The sequence below is a fragment of the Hylobates moloch genome, unplaced genomic scaffold (genome assembly GCF_009828535.3).
Source record: "Hylobates moloch isolate HMO894 unplaced genomic scaffold, HMol_V3 SCAFFOLD_20, whole genome shotgun sequence".
Taxonomy (NCBI): Eukaryota; Metazoa; Chordata; class Mammalia; order Primates; family Hylobatidae; genus Hylobates; species Hylobates moloch.
This window is the reverse complement of record NW_026652295.1, coordinates 44,328,691-44,351,021: the sequence shown is the minus strand read 5'-3', so window position 1 is coordinate 44,351,021 and position 22,331 is coordinate 44,328,691. Positions and strand designations below refer to the sequence as shown.

At 40.0% G+C, this 22,331-nt stretch overlaps 1 protein-coding gene and 1 non-coding gene across 13 annotated transcripts in view; one reads left to right on the top strand and one right to left on the bottom strand.

The window, feature by feature from the left end:
* CLIC5 (chloride intracellular channel 5) overlaps nucleotides 1-22,331 on the top strand; it is a 225,341-nt gene that overhangs the window by 90,853 nt on the left and 112,157 nt on the right. The window contains exon 1 of one of the 12 annotated variants that reach the window (XM_058432394.1): nucleotides 13,462-13,482. The exons of 9 other annotated variants lie outside the window; for them this stretch is intronic. Coding sequence is in view for 1 of the 3 variants with exons in the window: in XM_032140486.2 (XP_031996377.1) it covers nucleotides 17,338-17,400 (63 nt within the window). In the remaining 2 variants the exon portion in view is untranslated. Of the gene's footprint in view, nucleotides 1-13,461; nucleotides 13,483-17,020; nucleotides 17,401-19,373; nucleotides 19,388-22,331 lie in introns of those variants that run through there. 2 more of the 12 variants (XM_032140486.2, XM_058432395.1) reach the window with 2 other exon arrangements.
* On the bottom strand, nucleotides 14,169-14,274 carry LOC116460586 (U6 spliceosomal RNA). The gene has a single exon (XR_004245873.1). It is a non-coding gene; the product is annotated as a U6 spliceosomal RNA (small nuclear RNA).

The following is a 22,331-nucleotide window of genomic DNA, read 5'->3' as shown; positions in this document are numbered from 1 at the left end:
TCCATGTGCTGATTTATTGTCTGCATTTCCTTATGTGTATGCCCTCCATTTATTTCCTATGATCTCATTTTGAAGAAAAGCTGAATATTGACCTTAAATAATTAGATGAATTCTCTGTTCATTTCTTAAGAGTAGAGCTTCCTCTTTAACATTTATAACTTACACTTTTTTAACTTCCTTACAATCCCTTTTGTTTTTTATTCCAACATATCTGTTTTATTTCTAATTATATCTTAGCAAATCAGAAATGTTTTTTCTTCTTTAATTGAAAATAATATGCTTATTTTATTCTGGTTTTCTTTTTATGTTTATTTTATGCTTATGTTTATTTTGCTTTGACCAAAATTTATTATAATATATAATATGAGGAATGAATCTAATGCTGTCTCTGCACCATGACCTGATTGTCCTCTGTATTAAATAGTGATCTCTTCTTGCCTTTGTATATCTGGTTTTTTTAATGTAGTAAGTTCTTATTATGATCTAAATTTACTTTGGAAATATCTATTGTCTCCCCCCATCTTTTTCCTGCTTTTAACTGAATATCATGATGTTTTGGTAATTGTCACATATTTTAAAATCCAGAAGGTAAATACCAATCCCTTTAGAAAAAATAAATTTAGTATATTTTGCCTCTTGTTATTCTGGAATAATCTTAAAATCAGTGTTTCAGATTTTATAGAATATATTATGGAGGTTTTAATTATTATTGTAAGAACAGAGAGTTTTGTTTTCTTCAGAATATTTGGCTTTCAATGCATGAACGAGTTATAATTCTTCATTTATACATAGTATTCTTTTATTCCAATAAGACTGTATCCTTTTAAAATAAGTTTCTTATTGTGAGCTAAATTCTTATGTATGCATTTAATGATATTCTTATCTCCATAGTACATAGCTGTTACATCATCATAAGTTATTCATCACCTTAGTATCAGGATACAAGTAATTTTAGTGAATTTATCTTTTCCCAACTCATCTGCTTTTGCTATAACTACAACATCTAGGAAGATAAATAGTTCAGATGCTGTAGCAATTTTCTCTGTTACGTGAAAACAATATCTAAATTAGTATAAACTAGGAAATCTTCTGAAAGCCATAATGTTTCGGAAAGGCATGTCCCCAGATGAACCAATCTGGGAAAGAGAGTGCTAGAGAGAATCTCCAGACACGTGCGTTTTCATTAATGTAGATTAAGTCTGGCTGAGCCCGCTAGAACTGACTGAATTTTTCTAAAACTGTGACATGAAGTGGGGTTTTTATGCCAGTAAACTTCCATTTCTTTAAGCTCTCTCCTTTTCTTTTTCACTCTCATTTCCATTGTTCAAGGCTCTTACATGTTGACTTTAGCAGAGTAACAGTGAAGAATGGCGTAAGCTGGAAAATCATCCAAGAAGGAGGGCCTCTGGGAAGTTAACCTAATATAGGCCTTGGTTGTCCCCTTTCTCCCAAGAACAGAGCACAACTAATGGGATCGTGGGGCATGAGGACCCACCTGGGTGGGAAGCATCTCTCTGAAAGGCAGGGCCATTCAGACTGAAGCCTAGATTTTGTAGTTAGAGTTCAACATCCATTCATTTATACAACAAATATTATTGAGCCATGCAGTCTACTAACTGACTGGACAAAACATCTATCTGTGCTTCATTTGTTTTTCATCTATGAAAGTAAAGGGAGGGAAAAATGAAGGCATAGGATCAAGTGAGCTCCTGGGTCCCTTCTTGAGAATTAGTATATCTAATACTGAAGAATAGCTACCAGAGGGACTGGGCCAATGAGCTCTACCAGATAATAAACCAGTATCGGTGAGTCCTATGAATACAAAAAGTCCCACTGAGGCCAATCCCAGGCTCTATCTGAAGGCCCAGGTCTCATCCTCTTTCCCTGAGGCTCATTGTCACTTGCCTAATCTTCTCAATATAATTGTATCATCTTCTGCCCTCACAGCAAAATGTCTTTTGGTGAATCCCTACCTGTAACCAAATACGAATCCTTCCTGTCATTCTCTAGTTATTCAGCCCCCTTGTACCTTCAGTTAGCCAGCAATTACCACTTCCCTGGTGCATACCCAAGATAGGTAAGGAATGAATGTCATCCTTGGGCAAATCATTTAACTCTCCGATTCATGGTTTCCTCATCAATGAATAGTGCTACTGATACTTAATTGGAATTATTGTCTTCAGCATTAAATGACACCTGATTCAAAATAGGGTGCCCAACACATCAAAAAATTTTACTCATATTATCTTACTTCATACCCAAATAATTCTGTAAGATAATTAGGACAGGTGATATTGCCATCATCTTGGGGCAAAAGGAAATCAGGAAGTTTAAGTGACATGTATCGAGTTTCAAGGTAACTTGGTTCAGCAAACCAAGGAAGCTCTCTGACATTGGTGCCATTCTTTAGGTGGTCCATTCACTTATTTATTTATTCATTCCTTTGTTCTTCCATTAATTTATTACTGAGCACAGCCTATTGGCCCCGTCTCTCAGCCCTTTCCACCCAACAATACAACTGAAGCAATCTGCTCCTTCAAGCTGACTGAGCATGCCATTCAGTGGATAAATTGTGACAAAAGATTGTAATTTTGATTTTGGAACCACATCAAGGTTTGGACGCACATATACAAAATAACTCTTTAGCATGTTTTAAGTAAAGGGGGAAAAATGAATAATCATTCACCGGCCAGAATGACGGTGATGTCCTTCTTATGATGTCCTTATGATGAAGGTCCTTGGATATGCATGATGGAAGCAAAAGAAATGACACATGGCATCTGTATGAAAAATATGAACACCTTTGGTTGAATATGGGTTGTTAAACTAAGGATGAAAAAAATGGGGGAAGGTATTTTTTTTCTTGCTTGTTCTTCTGGAAGAATCTCAAAATTAGTGTTTCAACTTTTATAAACTATACTATGGAGACTTTAATTATCTTATTTTAAATTTTTAAGTAAGGAGATAGAGAATTTGGAGGGCAGCGATTCTTTTTTTTTTTTTTTTCTTTAAGATGGAGTCTCGCTCTGTCGCCCAGGCTGGAGTGCAGTGGCGCGATCTCGGCTCACTGCAAGCTCCGCCTTCCGGGTTCGCTCCATTCTCCTGCCTCAGACTCCCGAGTAGCTGGGACTACAGGCACCCACCACCATGCTCAGCTAATTTTTTTGTATTTTTAGTAGAGACGGGGTTTCACCATGTTAGCCAGGATGGTCTCTATCTCCTGACCTCGTGATCCGCCCACCTTGGCCTCCCAAAGTGCTGGGATTACAGGCGAGAGCCACCGCGCCCAGCTGGGCAGTGTTTCTTAAGAACAAGACTTCCCTTATTATTTTCGAAACAAACTATCACAATTCTCATACTACAAAACATGTAAAGTATGGAAACTACGAACCCTTAGGAATCTACCAGCAAAACATTTGATATTATAAAATGCCACTGAATTCACTCAATAGCTATTCATTATTCCACAAGTACTGAGCACATTTCCAGCACTATGTATACACACTGTGAAGAAATATAAAGAATGTAAGGTGTGGTCCTATTCTCAAAGACATTGCAGTCTAGGTGGGGAGACAAGACAAGAATGAAAGGAAAACTAATAATAAAACACAATTTGAGATTAAGCAAAAAGGGTAAAATAAATAAACTGCCAAATAATAAATAGTTGTCAAATGAAACAATAGGAGCGATCCTGAGTTTGAAAAATCATTAAGAGAAGGCTTCCTAGCAAGGTGGGATTTGAGCATTTGAGCCCAAGTAAGGTGCAGGGGAGGCTCTTTGGGTGGGGAGGAGTCATTAAAAACCAACTCTGGGCTGGGCATGCTTGCTCACGCCTGTAATCCCAGCACTTTGGGAGGCAAGGCGGGCAGATCACAAGGTGAAGAGATTGAGACCATCCTGGCCAACATGGTGAAACCCCGTCTCTACTAAAAATACAAAAAAATTAGCTGGGTGTGGTGGCACGCACCTGTAGTCCCAGCTACTCAGGAGGCTGAGGCAGGAGAATCACTTGAACCCAAGAGGCAGAGGTTGCAGTGAGCCGAGATCGCACCACTGCACTCCAGCCTGGTGACAGAGCAAGAATCCATCTAAAAAAAAAAAAAAAGAAAAGAAAAAAGAAAACCACCAACTCTGGCTGCAACACAGCACTGGGTCTGCTCAGTGTCTCTGTCAAACTATTGTCCTTTAGAGTAAGTTGAGCAATTGTACAAATCATTAATTACTCAGCCCAAATGACCAAAGTGAGAGCCCAGAGGAGATGCAGACTGTGGGCAGGTTTGATGTGAGTCTCTATTAGATTTTCAGACACTATTCTGCAAGATTGAATATCCAGAGGCAAACAAACCAAAACAATAGTAGAGATGGAGGCAGTGATAGGGAAGTTCAGGCAGAGTTATGTGTTTAAAAGGCATTGAGGCATCAGACAATAGCCAGGTAGTCATTAAACAATACATTTGTTTAAACAATACACCCTGAAACAAATGACTCACCTTGTTATTTAGTCAAAAAGCTATTCACTGAAAGAAAAATAGTTTCTGCTCTTTTAGCTTCTTTTTTCTTCCTCTAATATTATTCAGTGGTTGGAAATTTCTGCTATCTTCTAAGAAAGACAATATAAAATAGTGGCTATACGGAGGCAGGAAGCCTGAGTTCCTGGCCTGGTTTTGCCATTGATACTTTGAAACTTGAGACATGTCACTTAAACTTCCCGATGTCCTTTTTCCCCAAGATGATGGCAATATCACCTATCCTAGTTATCTTACTGAATTATTTGGATATGAAGTAAGATGATATGGGTAAAACTTTTTAATGTGTCAGGCACTTATTTTGAATCAGGTGCCATTTAATGCTGAGGACAATAATTCCAATTAAGTATTAGTAGCTCTATTTATAGATAAGGAAACTATGATTTGGAGAAGTGACTTGCCCAAGGCCATACAGCTATTACAACCCAATTTCTCTGAACCTTAGTAGTCACCCTTCTCTTTAATGCCCAAATGACATAGTTTGAGTCCGTGCCCTACATGCCTGCTCCAGCCTCTGTCAGCTGGAGGTTCCTTTTGCTATAAGAAGTTTTGAGATATGGAGTTGAAAGAGCACAGTGCTTGAGCTGGGATGTTGCCAGTCTGTGTCAAGCTTACACGGAACTGTCCAATGAAGCTAAGGCAGAAAGAGATGGGCTGAGGGAATTTGACAGAGTGCTCAAAGCTTAACCTGCAGTGACTATGAGTAAGGCAGAGCTTAGGTCAGCAGTTTGACTCTTTTCACCTTAATGTTGGGAGGCTTCATGAAGGGCATTAAGTCTTGTGTCCATTGATGCAGTGACTTTGCGCTGTGTTAATGGGGGATAAACGACTGAGTCTATATTCTGCTTTATTCATCCTGGGACTTAATTTTATCAGAGAGAAAAAATAACAATGATTCCGTTTATGAGGTGACAAAAGAGCAAGGTAAAAAAGAATTAATTTCAATGTACTGGAGTGAACTTCAATGCAATTTTTTTAAAGAAGCATAAAACCACTTAGCTAAAATATCAGCCTTTGGGAGAGGTTTCTCCCATCCTCCACAAGTCCTGGCCTTCTGTAGTTGCAGCCAATGAGCAAAACCAAGTGTGAGGAATTTTGAGATAAAAAATTTATATTGCAAGGGTGTCTTAGAATAATGTTTATCTTTTATACACAGGAGCGCATTGCAAACTTTTGCAAAGTGCATCTAATTGAAGAAATTATGAATAATTACAGAGAAATACAAAAATTGTTTCTTCTAAGTGAGTTTCTGCAAACTCAACATATATTCAGTGGAGCCATCATTATTGGTTATGCTGGAACTCTTTCACTGAATGAAAACTTCTGGGCAGATTTTCTCCAAAGATGTATTGAAACTACAAAGGTTGAATAATATAATTACATAGGAAAAGGTGAGAATGTGATCCCACAATGTAGACCCCATAGGGATATAACGGGGGAATTCAAGCTTGAACTTCAGCTCCTCCAGCATAAAATGCTTTGTCCCAACTAAGGGACATCATACATGCTGTTCCCGTCTCTCTTCCCTTCAGTCTTCAGATGAACAGCTCCTTTTGGTCTTTCAGGTCTGGGCTTAAATGTCATCACTTCAGAGAGGCCTTCCCAGTGGACCTCTGGTTGGGAGGCTTCCTCACCCCCTTCACTGTGATTCTCTACCCAGATTTCTTTGTTAGCTTTGATCATAATTTAATATTGTACATCTATTTGTTTGCTTATGTGTTTGTTCTGTCTCCCACAATGGATTGCAAGACCCACCAGGCACAGGATGTTCACAACTGTTTTATTCCCTAAGGTATATTCAATGTCTCTCAGAGCACCTGAGATATAAATAGGTGGTCAGTAGATAAATTCGTGTGAAAATGATAATTATGGCAATTGCCATCTCATTTGTGAGGCAGTTGGTGCTATCTCATCTTCTGGTTATCTCATCTTCTGGTTATTTAAACTTAGACAAGGAGCATCTTTTCTCAATACTGTTAGCTTTATTTCAATTGTATTTTCCTAAAAGCAAATTGTGTCTACTTAGCTGGAAATAGGGTGAGGGGTGGGAGCACCCCACATGCATTTTGAGCACTATGATTTCCTTGTGAGCAAGGCCGGGTCTTACTCATAAATTTATCCCCAGCATTGAGTACAACATCTGGTACAGAACAGCTGCCCAGGAAGTGTTTGTTGAATTTAATGAAATTGAGATATTTGAAGAACTTTCTGCCTTCTCCTTGGAAGAAGGAAATTGAAGCAATTAAAATAATGCTCTCTGATTTTCTGTCAACCAAGTTTTATGGGGGTAGGAGTAATCTTCCTTGCAGATCATAAAAGATTGCACAGTTGAGTAAAGTATACGACAAAAACAGAATCAAAGCTACCTCCCTGAATATAGATTAAAGAGAAGTACTTATTATAGTGCTACAGAAATGAATTTTCTCTGTGTCTGCCTCACTATGACCAGAAAATGTTTTATTCTAGTTCTTTGAGATTCTAAATTGGAGAGCGATGCATATACAAGGATGTATATGGAAAGAGAAAAAAGCTTAAATACAGACATGTTCCTAGAATTCTACAGGGGGACTTGGCTTCCCCCACCTTTAGGATAGATTCTTCTTAAAAAAAATAATAATAATTCAGGCTAGACCAATGCTGTTCATCTCCAAAAAAGCACTTGTAATTTTCTCAATAGTATTTTATGTCTTTCAGGAAATAATTTCTTATGTTGCCCAAAGAGCTCATGCCATGCCAGGGAGAAACAGTGAAATAAAGATGAAGGCTATATCAGTCCGTTTTCTTACTGCTATAAAGAGATACCTGAGACTGGGTAATTTATAAGGAAAAGAGGTTTAATTGACTCACCATTCCACGTCTGGGAGGCCTCAGGAAACTTACAATCATGGCAGAAGGCAGAGGGAAAGCAAGGCATGTCTTACTTGGTGGGAGGAGTGAGAGAGAACAAAGGGGGAAGTGCCACAGACTTTTAAACCATCGGACCTCATGGGAACTCACTATCATGAGAACAGCAAAGGGGAGATCCGTCCTCATGATCCAATCACCTCCCACCAGGTCTCTCCCCTGACACCTGGTGATTACAATTCAACATGAGATTTGGGTGGGGACACAGAGCCAAACCATGTTAAAGGCCATCCAGCATTCCTTTCTTTACCTGGGAGCATTTCTTTTTTTGAATGATTCAGCAGCTGATCTTCAGCCTTCATTTCCAGGCTGGGCCTTTACCATTTTTATTTCTTTGGTTTACTATTCACTTAAACACATTGGTAATAAAATCATACTAGCTAGTGCTTTTTTATTGAGGTCATTATAAGCAGATACTTGGGACTCTAACAACCTGGGATTCAAATCCCCAGCTCTAGCGCTTTCTAGCTCACTCACTAATTTGTATATATCAGCTCCTTCATCTGCAAAATGAGGTAACAATAGTAGCTCCCGCATACTGAAGTCTGCAGTGAGGGATTAAGTGAGATGTTGCCTCTGAAATTCTTTGCTCAGTGACTCCCTTATACACATTTGGGGAAAAATAACTATTTTGTTCTTTGTTTATGGGTCAGTCACTGTGTTGGGTGCATTATACATATTTGTAAATAATATTAATCAAACTACACAAATTTCAGGGAAAGTATATTTATCTTTGTCTTACAGATAAAGGAACTGAGGCTCCGAGAGATTGAACAACCAGATTAGAGGGCTAGAAAGTCTTGAATTCAGAATTTCTGGATCTCAGTCTAGTGCTCTTTTTATTATACTATAAGACATTCTCTTTTGAAAAAAATCAATTAATGGAGACATTGTTTATTATTTTTTAACTTTTATTCTGTACCATGTATGATCACCTTAAATCTACACATATAGCCTTTCTCTGGAATTCTGTCAATTCCTGAACATATTTTTACTTTTGTATCTTAGCTTAGGAGACTTGTGTGTTTATGAGGATTTGGAACTTTAATACTTTTTATTCACCTCAGGATTGGCCTCACTCTTAAAGTGCATCACTGTGTTGATGCCTCATGTCCACCTTCTAATAGTCATGAGGTCTTTTTTTCTATCATATAGACCACCTCTTGCCTACAGCCCTCTATACAGATTCTAACTGATTTAAGTATAAATAAATATCCAGTTGCAAACATTAGAAAACTCAATTCAAGATTGTCTGAGCCAAAAAAGAATTTTACTAACCATTAGGATAGGAAAATCTAGTGGTATCAAGTTTCAGGCACTAAGACAGCCAAGTCAGAACTTGGGCTTCCTCTCTATATATCTTGGCTCTTGTTTTCTCTCTGTTGGCTTTACTCTCAGACAGGTTCTGTCTTAGTGGTGGTAGGATAGTTCAAAGAGCTCTAGGATCATACCCTAGTCTGTTTATAAGTCCAGCAGAAGTAAAAATGGTCTTCTAAATTTCTGAGAAAAAGTCCTAGAATTGAATCTCACTGGATCCCAGTTGATCATGTGCCCATTTTGAACCAATCACTGTGTCTAGAGATTGCAGTGCTCTGACTGGCCAACATGAGTCACCTGACCATCCTTAAGGCTTTACTTCAACCTGAGGTACTGTGAATGGAGGAAGGTAGATCCCCAAGGAAACTGGGTAACTCAAGGCAAATGGAATCTAGTTGTCTAAGATTATAACAACTGTTTATTTGTATTTTCAGAACTTTAATTTGTGTGATCATGGGTGTTTGCTCAATTCCCTCAAAATATTCCACATTCTACTCCCACCAATGTAACTGCTGGCTTCCTATTCCCCATGACCCTCACCTTGCTTTTCCCCCAACCCTTTCTCTCTTTAATGCTATTCCCTTTTTTGAGTTATTAAAGACCATTACTGGTCAATTAGCAAGATGGGCTGTTCACCAAAAGAAAATCAGATGTGTAGGTCAGAGTAATACTAGGTGACCGTTGTGGGTGGATTTTTTTTTTTGGAATTTTGTTGCATGTATTTATCTTAGACTCTGTCCAAGGTTTTTAAAAAGTATTTGTGTAATAGTTGTATTTTTAAGGTGATCTTGCCAGAGCTAAAGTAGAAGCTTGGCCATTAAGTGAGGACAATCACCAGAGCAGTAAATCCTGCCAAAAATGCATGGTGATGCAACAGAAGATGACCTCAGATCACTTTTCTCCTGCCCTTTGGCTCCCATAACTTCCATTTCCTAGGGCTGGGTATTTTTTAATTTTTGTGTGCCATCTCTTGGGCCCTATGTTTCCTTTTTCATTTCATCTGTGGATGTGTCTTAGTTTAAGCAGAGTAAAGGGGAACTCCAGAATCCCTAACCCTAGCCATTTCTTATCCAAGACTAGTCATTTACTTATCCCACCAATTCAGTAACAATTTCTAACTTTCTAGTAGCATCCCAACCTCCTCCAACCACATCCTGTGGTTAATAACATGGGCTTTAGCAATGGAGGGAGTCCCAGCTCTGTTGTTTATAACTATCCACATGACCTTGGATACATTACTTACCCTTTTTAAGTTTTTGCTTCTTTATTTGTGAAATGGGATGAATAACACTACCTCATAGGGTTATTATAGAAATGAAGTGAGCTAATAAGGACTTCAGAGCTCCCAACACATGGTGAGCTCTAAGCAAACGTTAACTATTATTATTATGATGTAACTCTTTCATATGTTTCAGTTCAAATTAGAATCTTTATAAAAACTCCACACTGTAATGTCCATTTCACTGGTGGAAGGTCAAAATCCCAGATGAAGGAGACTGCAAATGGAAGTGCTGGTAATTCATTCATTGATTGATTCCATCAACAATTATTTATTGAGCATGTGCACTATACAGGGCATATTAGCCTGTTTGTAAGTATATAGCAAGAGACCATTATATCCTGTGGGTCTTGCAAAAGAAACACAAAATTGGATTCCTGTCCTTAAGAAGCTTCCACTCCAGTTGAAAAGCCGTAACTTAATCCCAGAAGGAATAATACAGGAACTAAGACTGCTCATCATCAGAAGGTGTTATGCACACTGTATGTTCTCAGGGAGTTCTAAAATGAGTATGAGCAGTGTCTGGCACATAGTAGACACCCCCAAAACACTGGTTGAAGGAATGAGTAATGAGTGAATCAGTAGGATGAGTGATGGTTGTTGACAAGGACTCTTGACTTCAGTCCAGCTCACTCCCAGGCCTCTGCCTTTGCTAAGTACCAATAGACAGACTGCAGTGAGAGCCAAGATCATTGATCATGTTAGCCATACCCAAGGACACCTTAGGTTATAAAGAAATAGAACTAGCAACTCACCTCAATCCCCCTCATAGCCCAATCTGTGACCTCATGAAGGTGTGATCCCTCTAGGACTCACCTCCCTTCATCTACACCCACTTGGTCCTCCCACAAAGACCTAATGTCTTTCTGAAGCTGTCATCAAAATCTTCCTGCTTAAACCTCAAGTCCTTGAGATTGTCTGGGAGATCTCCTGCAGAGAATATACGTTGTTTAATTCCCGTGGAAATAGCTGCTACTCTGGGTATAGTGAGTGGGCTCAACTGAATACTCCTAGGTAAACAAAAGCTGGAACTTGTGACTAATAATGTGATTGCACTCCAGTAGTGGGTAGGGCAAGCATTTTCTGAAAAATCTCCCCATAAGCGTCATCATTATTTTACAGTACATGTCATTTCATAACACACACACAAACACACGGTCTAAATATGTTTATTTTGTTTTGTTTGTTATTTCAATGAAAGTTTGTTTTATTTTATTGATCAGCTTAATTAGAAGCACTGCATCTCATAAAATAGAAATCTATTTTACATTTCTGAAATTAATGGTAAGATGAGGTCTGATGTTACAGATTTGAAGCAAAGACTGTGTGGGAAGTGGGTATGGCAATAGAACCTGATGGCTTTACCTTTTTGGAAATTATTTAAGCATTTTGATCATTTTTTAAATTTGCATACAGAAAATGTGTAGTTCTGTATATTTTAACACATAAAGAAATGCGTGTAACCAATGACACAAACAGGATGCAAAGTAGTTCTATCAGCTGAAAGCTGCCCCTTTGTAATCAAACCCTCCTCTATCCTAGTCCCTGGCAGCCACTGATCTTCTCTCCATCCCTGTAATTTTTTTATTTTCCAGAATGACATGTAAATGAAACCATACAGTAAGTAACCTTTTGAGACTGCTTTTCTTTTTCACTTAGTATGGGGCATTTGAGATTTACCTGTGTTGTGCACCAATTAATAGTTCATTCCTTTTTATCGCTAAGTGATATACCGTTGCATAAATGTTATCACTTTTTTTTATTCATTTACCCATTGAGGAACATTTGGGGATGCTTTCAGTTTGGGGCAATTATGAATAATACTTTTGTAAAAAAAATTTATGTACCAAGGTTTTATGTAAACATAAGTTTTCATTTCTCTTGGATAATACCCAGAAGATGGTAAGTGGGCCATATAGTAAGTGTACATATGACTTTATATGAAAATGCCAAACTGCTGTCCAGAATGACTGCACAATTTTGCATTCCTACCATCAATGTATGAGAGTTCCAGTTGCTCTGCATTCTTGCTCACACATGGGGTTATCATGAATGCACATTTTAACCATTCTAATAGGTATATTGTGGTATCTCTTAATTTGCCTTGCCCTACTGAAAAATGTTGAGCATATTTTCATGTGTTTGCCATTGTTAAGTCTTCTAGGGTAAAGTGTCTGCTCAGATATTTTGCCTATTTTTTTAGCTGGGGTTTTTTTTTTTTTTTTTTGAGTTGTAAAAATTCTTTACAAATCCTGGATACAAGTCCTTTGCTTCCTCCTCTTCTCATTACTGGAAGAGATTGTATGGAATTGGTGTTATTCTTTCTAAAATGTTTAGTAAAATTCATTAATGAAGGTATCTGGGGCTGTAGTTTTCTTTTCTTGGAGGGCTTTCAACTATGAATTTAATATGTTTAATAAATATAGGACTATTCAGGTTATCTACTTTTCATTGAGTGAATTTTGTTGGTCTGTGTCTTTTATCCATTTTATCTAAATGGTCTAATTTATGTTCAGAGAGTTGCTTGTAGTACTCCCTTATCCTTTTGTATCTGTGAAGTTCATAGTTGATATCCCATCTTTCATATCTAACATTGATAATGTATCTTCTCTCTCTAGTTTTTTGGTAAATCTAGTGAGAAATTTATCAACTTTATTGATCTTTTATAAAAACCAGCCTCTAGTATTATTGATTTTCTCTATTTTTTAATTTTTCTTCAATTTCATTAATTTCTGTTTTTATATTTATTATTTTATTATTTTTGCTTTGCTTTGGTTTTAGCTGGCTATTCTTTTTTCTAGTTTCATAAGGTGGAAGCTTAGATTATAGATTTAAGAACTTTATTATTTTCTAAAATAAGTGTTTTATGTATAAATTTTCTACTAAGTACTGCTTTAGCTGCATCTCACAAATTTTGATATGTTGTATGTTCATTTGAATTAAATTCAAAATATTTTTTAATAATCCTTGAGACTTCCTTGTTGATCAATGAATTTCTTAAAGTGTGTTGCTTAATTTCCAAATAACTGGAAGTGTTTTGGATATCTTTCTGGATATTAATCTAATTGATTCCATTATGGTCAGAGAACATACTTTGTATAATTTCATTATCTTAAATGTAATGAAGTTTGTTCTGTGACCCAGAATGTGATCTGTTTTGGTGAATGTTCCATATATACCTGAAAATAATGTATATTATGTTGTTGTTTGGGTGGTATATTCCAGAAATGTTTACAAGGTCAAGGTTATTGATAGTGTTGTTTAGGTCTTCTATATTCTATATTCTTATGGATTTTTTGTCTACTTGTGCTATAAATTATTAAGAGAGGAGAATTGAAGTCTCTAACTATAATTCTGTATTTCTCTTTCTCCTTTCAGTTCCATCAGCTATTGTTTCATCAATATTGAAGCTCTGTTATTAAGTATATACGCATTTAAGGTTGTTATATTTTCTTGGTGAGCTGGCTCTTTTATTATTATTATTATTATGTAATGTCTCTATTCCTGATAATTTCCTTTTTCTGAAGTCTATTTTGTCTAATAGACTTACATTAATATGTTTATATATTATTAATAATTATATTAATCTAGAGGCTAGCTTTCTTTTGATTACTGTTTGCATGGCAGGGGCTTTCCCATCCTTTTACTTTTAATTTGTCAATAACATTGTGTTTGAAGTGAATTCTGTAACAGCATATAGTTGGGTCTTCTTGTTGCTTTTTTATCCAATCCAACAATCTTCAGCTTTTAATTTATGTGTTTAGGCCATTTATATTTAGCTTAAATATTAATATGGTTATATTTAGATGTACCATTTTATTATCAGTTTTCTATTCTCTTCCTCTTTTCTGCCTTTTAGATCATTTGAATATTTCTTGTCGTTCCGTTTTAGCTTATCTGTTGGTGTTTTTGCTATATTTTTGTTTTATAACTCATATAGCTCTTTCTTTAGGGATTACAATACACATACCTAGGTTTTCTCAGGCTACTTAGAGTTTACTATATCAAGTAAAGTATATAAACCTTACAACTGTATAAATTCCTTGCCCTTTACCCTTTATGCTACAGTGGTCATATTATTGAATCTAAATATATTAAAAATGCTATCAGATATGTTATAGTTTTCACTTTCAACAGTCATACAAAAATATGAATGTTACACAGATTTGTGTGTCACCCTTTCATTGGGGCCATGCCAATCTTCTTTGTGTGGTTTCCATTTTAGAATATGTGCTGCCAAGTGAGCACTAAATATGTTTTTAAAGTACTTTCCTGGTAAAAATTTATTCAAAACTTGCACCACATTTGTGAAACTATGGGCTTGAATTAGACATATAGTGTTTTTCTCCAGACAAAGCTAGAATTGTCTCTAACCAATTATTCTTTAACATTAAAGGGTACAAAATAAAGTCCTTTTATCTTGAGCTAAGGCATAATATGAAATTGAAAATGGAAAATATGCACATAAATAGTTTATGACCAAAAAGAATTTTTTTTCCAGCATTAAGCTTTATAATATCAAAACTATAAGTTATCTGCAGGGATGTCCAAATGGGAGATAATTCCTATATAATGTTATTGAAAGGGATCTGTCCAATTTTACAATAGCAGTAGATATTTGGAGAAGATAAAATGAAAGTTAACTCTGATAGGTTTGGGATTAAGGAAAGAGAAGTCATACCACACATTGTTTAGATCATAGCCAAGGAAATTATCGAAAATACGTGTGACACATTTTTCATTAAAACAAAAAAACAAAAACCCTCAAAGACATTTTATGCATATAATTTTATTTGCTACTGTCACATTGCCATTAAGAATATTGCCTACACTTCAACGCAGGGATGTTTTGAGTCTGTGCATCATGAAGCGAAGGCACCAGTTTCCCTCTGTAACCTTGGTCCTTCCCTAAAGTATGTAGTCATTGGCTCAGAATGTACAGCTGTGAAGGTGACTGTTTCTCTAAAGGCTTTGGTGATGTAAGCCTGAAGCCAGGCAGGAGGAAAGCAATTAAACATCACCTTGATTAAGTTATAATGTACCAAGAGGGTTGCACGTTGGGCTTGGTGACTGCTTTCTTCAGGAAGGAGGAATTTGCACCAAGAGTCTATGGGGAAACAGCCTGCCATAAAGGGTAATGAGGACATCTTTCCCTTTTCTTTGCCTATCAGATGCCTGACCTTTCAGGAAGTTTCAGCTAAAGCGCCTTTTGCTCCGTGAAGCCTATTCCTCTCCTCACCCCAACCATGGTGAATACTATCTTTACGTGACACCTTGTATAGCTCCTTCATCTTCCCAATTCATGTGGCAGCCTTAGTTTTCCTTTCATATAACTATTATTCTGAAAGGGATTTTGATCTCTGTTAAGACCGTTAAAACTATGCCTTTGTTTCCTCAAAGTGACTTCCATAGTGTGCATTAAGAAAAGCAGTTTGCAGAGCAGTTGAGAGGACAGGCTCAAGTCTGTCTGGGTTTAAATCCTGACCTCACCATTTCCTAGCTGAATGACTAGGGATAAGTTACTTAAATACCTCATGTCTCAGTTTCCCCACTTGTAAAATTGGGATCATTATACATTTGTAAATATTATACAAGTTCAGACATGTAAAGTGCTCAACATTTTTGCCTAGCACATAAGTATTATTACTTATTTTTTATTAGGCGATGAATTTTTTAATAAAGCTATGAAACAAATACAAGTTTTTAGTAAGGAAAGACAGAGCACAAACAGGATTAATTAAAGAGAAGGCAAAGAAGACAAAGAGAATTCCACCAGACTCTGGTGCAAAAGATTCAATAATTATTTTTTAAAGAAATGAAGGGTGGGAATGTCTGTTGGTATAACCACTTTAGAAAACCTATGGCAGTGTTTACACAAGGGGAGCATTCTTATACACTACAACTCAGCAAGTCCACTCCTAAGTATACATCCAAGAGAAAAGTGTCTGTGAATCCAACCAAAAGATGTTTGATAGAGAGAATGTTCGTGACAGAGTCGTCATGATAGTCAACTGCACAAATGTCCGTCGATGGAAGAATGAATAAATAAGTGTGTCGGTGAAAATGGATGATACACAACTACACATAGCACAATGGATGAATCTCACAAACATAGTAATGAACGAAAGAAGCCAGACACCAACATTCCAGGCAAAAAGATCCTATGCTGTTACAAGCCAGAATAATGGTTCCCCTGGGACAGGGGAGAAGAGAGAAAAGATGTAGAGAGTAGAGAGCAGGAGGAGCTTCTAGGGCTGTCGCTAACATTTTATTCTTCATCTGGCGCTGCTTACAGGGGTGAGTTGGATTGTGAAAATTCATTGAGGCGTACACCTAAGATATGTGCATCTTTTCTGTGTTTGCATCCTACTTCACCAAAACAACCAGAAGAGAACAGGAATGAAGCAAGATCAGAAAATAAAGAAGAAATAGAAAGAGAATGAAAGAAGGGAGAAGAAAAATAAACGAACCCAGAAGGCTGAAAGGCATGGATCCTTCCCTAAGCCTCACCTGACCGGGTTGACTCACCCCTCTGCCCCAGGCTCCACCCCTGCCCTGCCCCTCCCCAGCACCCTACTCTCCTTTTGCTCAGCCCAAGGACGGCAAATGCCCCTTTTGGTGGGGGTTCTGAGCATCGCTAAGACAGGAAGGGCTTTCCAAGTGGATAACGCTGGTAGTGGAGCTGACGCTTTATTAAAGAAACAGAAGACTTGAGAGCCATCTCCTCTCTCTCTTCCCCTTCCCTTTTCCCCTTCCCCTTCCCCTTCCCCTTCTCCTCGACTCTTTCTCCCTCCCCCTCAGTATCCGCCCTCAGGACATCCTCTTGGCCTTGGTGGCTTTGCCGGGGCCAGCTCTGTCTCCGCCTCCTGCCCTGCGGGGTCTTGGGGCTGGGGGCCGTGGCCCGGCCCTGGCCCGAGCTCCCGGGGTGTCCCCGCCCGGCTGACCCCGCCCTGCAGCCGCCGGCTATTTTGGGCGCGTTGGCGGCGGCGGGATCGCTGACAGTCGCGGATCCTGTGACACCTCCGGGCAGCCCGGCACTTGTTGCTCCCAGGACCTGTTGTCATCCCCTTAACCCGGCTTTCCCCGTGGCCCCCGCCTCCTCCCGGCTTCGCTCCTTTTCATGTGAGCACCTGGGACACTGATTTCTCAGACCCCGCTGCTCGGGCGGTAGAATAGATGGTTTTGTGAAAAATTAAACACCGCCCTGAAGAGGAGCCCCGCTGGGCAGCGACAAGAGTGCAGAGTGCTGGCCCGGGCGCTGCAGAGGTGGCGCCTCCCCGGCCCGGGACGGTAGCCCCGGGCGCCAACGGCATGACAGACTCGGCGACAGCTAACGGGGACGACAGGGACCCCGAGATCGAGCTCTTCGTGAAGGTAGGTCGGGCTCCAGGCTCCCGTCGCACCTGCCGCGCCTCCCGCCGGACTCACGCACCAGGGCTTGGGGTGCGCTGGACTCCGGACCCTCTCAGGAGGGCGGCGCGGAGCCCTGCGCTCCCCCAGGGCCTTTCCGCGGGCCCAGCGCTCCGCTGCGAGGCTCCTGGGCGGAATGGAGGAAGGCAGGTTCCGGCAGGTGGCCGTCTTCTCAGAGAGTTGATCCGCAGTTTGTCAACCCCCGCCCCCGCCTCTGCTGTCACCGCTGCGAGTCCGAGGCCAGAGCCCTGCCCGGGCGCGACTCGGGCTGGTCCTGAAAGACGTCTCCAGGTGTCCGGATGCGGCAGAAACCTGGCTGGACCCCTGAACCTTTCCTCTAAAACGAGAGGAGGGGGAGGGATGGGAGAGAAACGTTATTGACACAATGATCTTTGGCAAAGCGAAAATGACATTTCTTAAAATTCTCTTTCTCTCTTTCGCCCAGAGATCCTACAATAAAAGCCAAGGAGACAAAAGTGTTTTCTTGCTTGGTGACTTGCAAAGCAGAAAACAAGCACTCCATTCTCCGACGTTATTATTTTTGTCATAATCATGATTTTTCAAGGCCGTATCAAGGAAATGTTAGGCGTTTGGTAGTAGGGAGAGCCTCCCGTTCAACCTGATACAGACAGGGATGAAGGAGCACAGTGCAAATTAAATGAAGTCACCTTGCTCCCTGGATAGAAACTGCCTAATGTCAGAGCTGCTGTACTTTATTTGCAACCTGTAGGAGGAAGGATGGAGGCGAGGCTGCGGCGGCGTTTCCCGGTCCACCGGTGTAAGGAGAAAGAAACATTTGATCAGCCCTTGGTGCCGACTCTGCAGAACTAGGGAAACCTGAGGCTGCGGGAGAGTAGCCTCCAGGGCTGAGCAGAAACAGTCGCCAGGACTTGGGGGAGGGGAAGTCGGGGACTGCCTGGGCGCCCAGACCTTTCACAAAGGGGGAAAACTCTCCCAGTGCAAAGTTTCCCCAGAAATAAGCAGATCGCTGAGAAGAGAAGAGTCACTGGTGCCTGTCAGTGGCCTCCTGGCAGAATTTAAAAGGCATACATATTCCCTGGAATTGGGAAAATGTTATTTTGCCCAAAAGATCCTTCTCTACAAGCTAATTAAATAGATGTTTGCAAAAAGTATGAGATCTACATAAACCTTGATAACAATCCGTGGTCTTTGGTACTTTGACTCTTAAAATGTGACTTACTTTACACTTGGTACGTGATCTGTCTCCGTTGTCCCAGCCTACCACAAAGGTTTGTTAAATTTCTTCTGCTGGGTTTTACATTCTTTGTGTTTATTTTCCAAACTTACACCTGACATTTGGTGACACTTGCTTTCTTCAGCCTGTTCTCTTCCCACTGTGGCCCCTGTGCGCTCCTTTGGTTTCTGGGACTCCCCCCACCCCCACCCCAGGTAGGATTTCCAGGTCCTTTGGCAGACCCAGGTAATAAAGGAGCATTTCTCGTCTGATGCTGGGTAGTGTTGGACCTTAGGGCAGCAAGGGGGTGTTCTGAACCCCAGCAGCCAGGCCTGGGGCCTAGGGGTGAATAGGGAGAGCTTTAACAAAGCGATGAGTCTTGCCGCTCTCCTTGAAGAAAGCAATTCTAGGACTTACTCAGATTCCCTGAGAGTAGGTAGTTTCAAGGTGTCAAGTTCCTGAAAGATATTTGAAACACAAATTGGTTCTTTAGAACCAAAGCAGCCCTTTGCCCCACTCCTAGGTGCGGAGACTAATTCTACCTGCATCTTTGGAATTTTCTTGTTGGCAGTGTTGGAGAGTCTCTCCATTTATATAAAAACTTTACTGCACAATTTGCAGCATTCCCCAAAAAATTCTAAAATGACTGTGTTGTCATTTGTTTTTTCCCTAAAGGAAATCAATGAGAGCCAGGCAGGCCTTCATGGCTAGCTCAATACCCAGATTGATGGGGAGATCAAAACATCAAAACATCAGGTATGAAAGTTATTTTGACCCCTCCCTCAACCCCATCTTTTTGAGCTTCAGGTTAGCAGTTCTCATTTACAAGTAAATGGGACAAGTAAAGGCTAGAAATATTGTGAAATACAGATGCTGGCCAGGCCTTACTTGAACTGTGTCATTTGAGGGAAGCGATGTCTTTATTGACAGAATCACACTTTTCCAAAGTTTGGAGTTTCTCTGAGGTACATGCTTCCCCATAAAAAGAAAGGCCTTCTTGTTGATGGTGTCAGGTAACTGAAGCTTTTTCTGCAGAGCACGGTGAGTTGGTTTCTATGAAGACTTCCAAGAAGGATGGGTCCCACCCAGTTATAGTCATGACTTGGTCACTGTCAACACCCCCTTGGAAGGACCTCCCAACCTCTTGTTTCCACTGGGTGTACCACTCTAAATCACAGTCACCCAGTGAGTTTCACAAGGACATGTAATTGTAATTGTCTCCCAGGTCAATTGATAGTCATTATCTGTTACTACTACTGCTGATAATGAAAATGATAAGAAGAAGGAAAGATTGCAGCATATTAGGACATAATAAGTATGTTCAAATACCTTATCTCATTTGATCCTCAGCAACTTTATAAGGCTTGACTCACTCATGTGAAAGATAAAGAAAACAAATAAACTGGATTCACAGGGACCTTATGAGACTCGCTGTCAGAGCACTTGATGAGCTGCAGTTTGCTCTTCTTGTAACAGCCCAGGGAACTAAGAATGATGATTCCTCCTGTTTTGTTGAACAATACATGTGCTCACAGAAAGTAGGTAAAATGCCCAAAGGTAGATAGCAGATAGCATTCAGATCCAGTCCTCAAATCTAACAGTTTAGACTTTGAATTTGTCGCTCTTTTCCAAACACCTGTATGTCAGGCCTGGTACCTTATTTTGCCAAGTTAGGCTTTCAAGTGCCATCATGATGACATTTATTTATGTTATTAATCCATCCTAATGTGTTCATAGAATGCTTCCAAGGAGACTAACCCATTTCTGCTATGCACTCCAAGTCTTTCCCTTTCGGGGAACATTCTAACAGTGACTTTTAAGAGGTTATTTCCCCACATTTTTAGTTTCTACAATAAGAAATGTTAGATCACGTCAAGTCTGATTCTAATGTCCCATAATACCTGTGGATGGGACAGGGATTTGGAGACACAGTACCAGAGTTCAAGTCTTGCCTCTGCCTCTAATTAGCTAAATGATCCTGAACAAATTATTTAACTTTCAGGAGCCTCACTGGCCCCCTCTTAAAACAAGAGCATGGTTATAGATAAGGAGACCATATAATTTATTGTCCAAACCTAGACACTTTTGAGAGTGAAAGGGGATGATATCAATAATTAGGCTGGAACCACAGGTACAACCCATGATAGTTTGGGAGCAAATCAGGACATGTGGTCACTCTGGTTATGAAAATACTGTCATTGTAGATTTGCTGTGAGGATTCCATGGGAGAATATAGGTGAAAACACTTTGTAAATTGAAAATTCCTGTAAACACATTGACTTGGATGTTATGAGTCCCATGGCAGACTGAACCTTTCTGGACCTGCACGTCCCTGATTTGCCTTGGGGAACAAAGGCCTGGCTCCTTCCTCACTTGCAGGGATATTTTGAGAGTAAATGAGATCATATGTAGCTTGGACTTTGATCATAAAAGGAGGACAACAGGCTAGAGATAATGGCAGTGAGTGTGGTTTATTGAAAGAAATAGAGCAAGGAAGTGAAAGCAAAACAGAAAGCAATGTGAAAAGACAAACACAGGATGTGCTGTGTAGGTTAGATCAAGGCATTCCACCCATTTGCATTGCTTCCTCCACTCCCAGTCTCACCCCTGGACCCCAGAAGTGACTAATGATACAGACAAACTCGCCACAAATGTCTCTTGAGCCAGGAACTGAGGTTTCAACAGAAACCAGTGGTTCTCAGCCTTCACTACCTATTCAAACCATTGAGAGAGATTTTAAAACTTCTGATGGCAGTTTGCTCCCCAAGCCAATTACATCAGTGTGTCTGTGGGTGGGACCCTGAAACAATATTTTCATATCCACTCTCAGGTGACTCCAGTGTGCAGCCCTGGTGGAGAGCCACTGAGTCATAATCAGAGGCAGGTCCAATAGCAGGCAGCTTCTGCCACCGCTGACATAGGTGGCCTTGCTAATGCTGATTAAATGTCCAGAACTTCTAACAGCCTCAGGGCATCATGGTCAGAAGTGTTGTTGATAGAAAGCTTGCATCCAGTCGGTGCCCAGTTAACAGATGCTGACGAACTATTAAGCCCTATCCACAGGACTCCAGAACAATCGTGTATAGGGTTGGTCTAGTCAAAGAATCATCAGTTCAGCATGGGGGAAGTAAAACAGAGTTCTGCTAATTGTCTGATGGAAACGACTAGTCTTTCATTTATTGAGTGGCCCAAAAGTTTCTGAGTGGTGCAGGGTGCAATACAAGTTGTGGTGACTCGTGGTGTGGTCATCTGACTTCCAGAACAGATAGGATCAGATCTTGTGGTGTCGCCTCTATGTCCCTGCACTACTGTGACTGCCTGGTCACCTTGGGCAGCTTGCCTAAGCATGAGCTCACTAGGTTTTTAAAGTTCCCTTCATCATGTTAAGCTACTGTGTTTTTCTTTCCCACTATCTTCAGGTTTTGATCTGTAGTCAATAATGCAATACACAAATTTGCCTGCCCTGCTATGGCAGTGAGTGCTTCTTCTCCTGGTAACACATCCCTGGAGAGCTAGCGTCAAGGGTTGTATGATGCATATTTGAAGTGCCATGGCAGGGTGGTGGGAGTGAGGACTGGGTCAGCAGAGGCTGACGTCCACTGCCAGTGGTGTCAGCTCCTGCCTCCCTGATGACTTGTGTTGTCTCTTTGGGCATTTATTGGCCCCCTCCACGCAAGACAAATCATCGGTCAATTTAGAC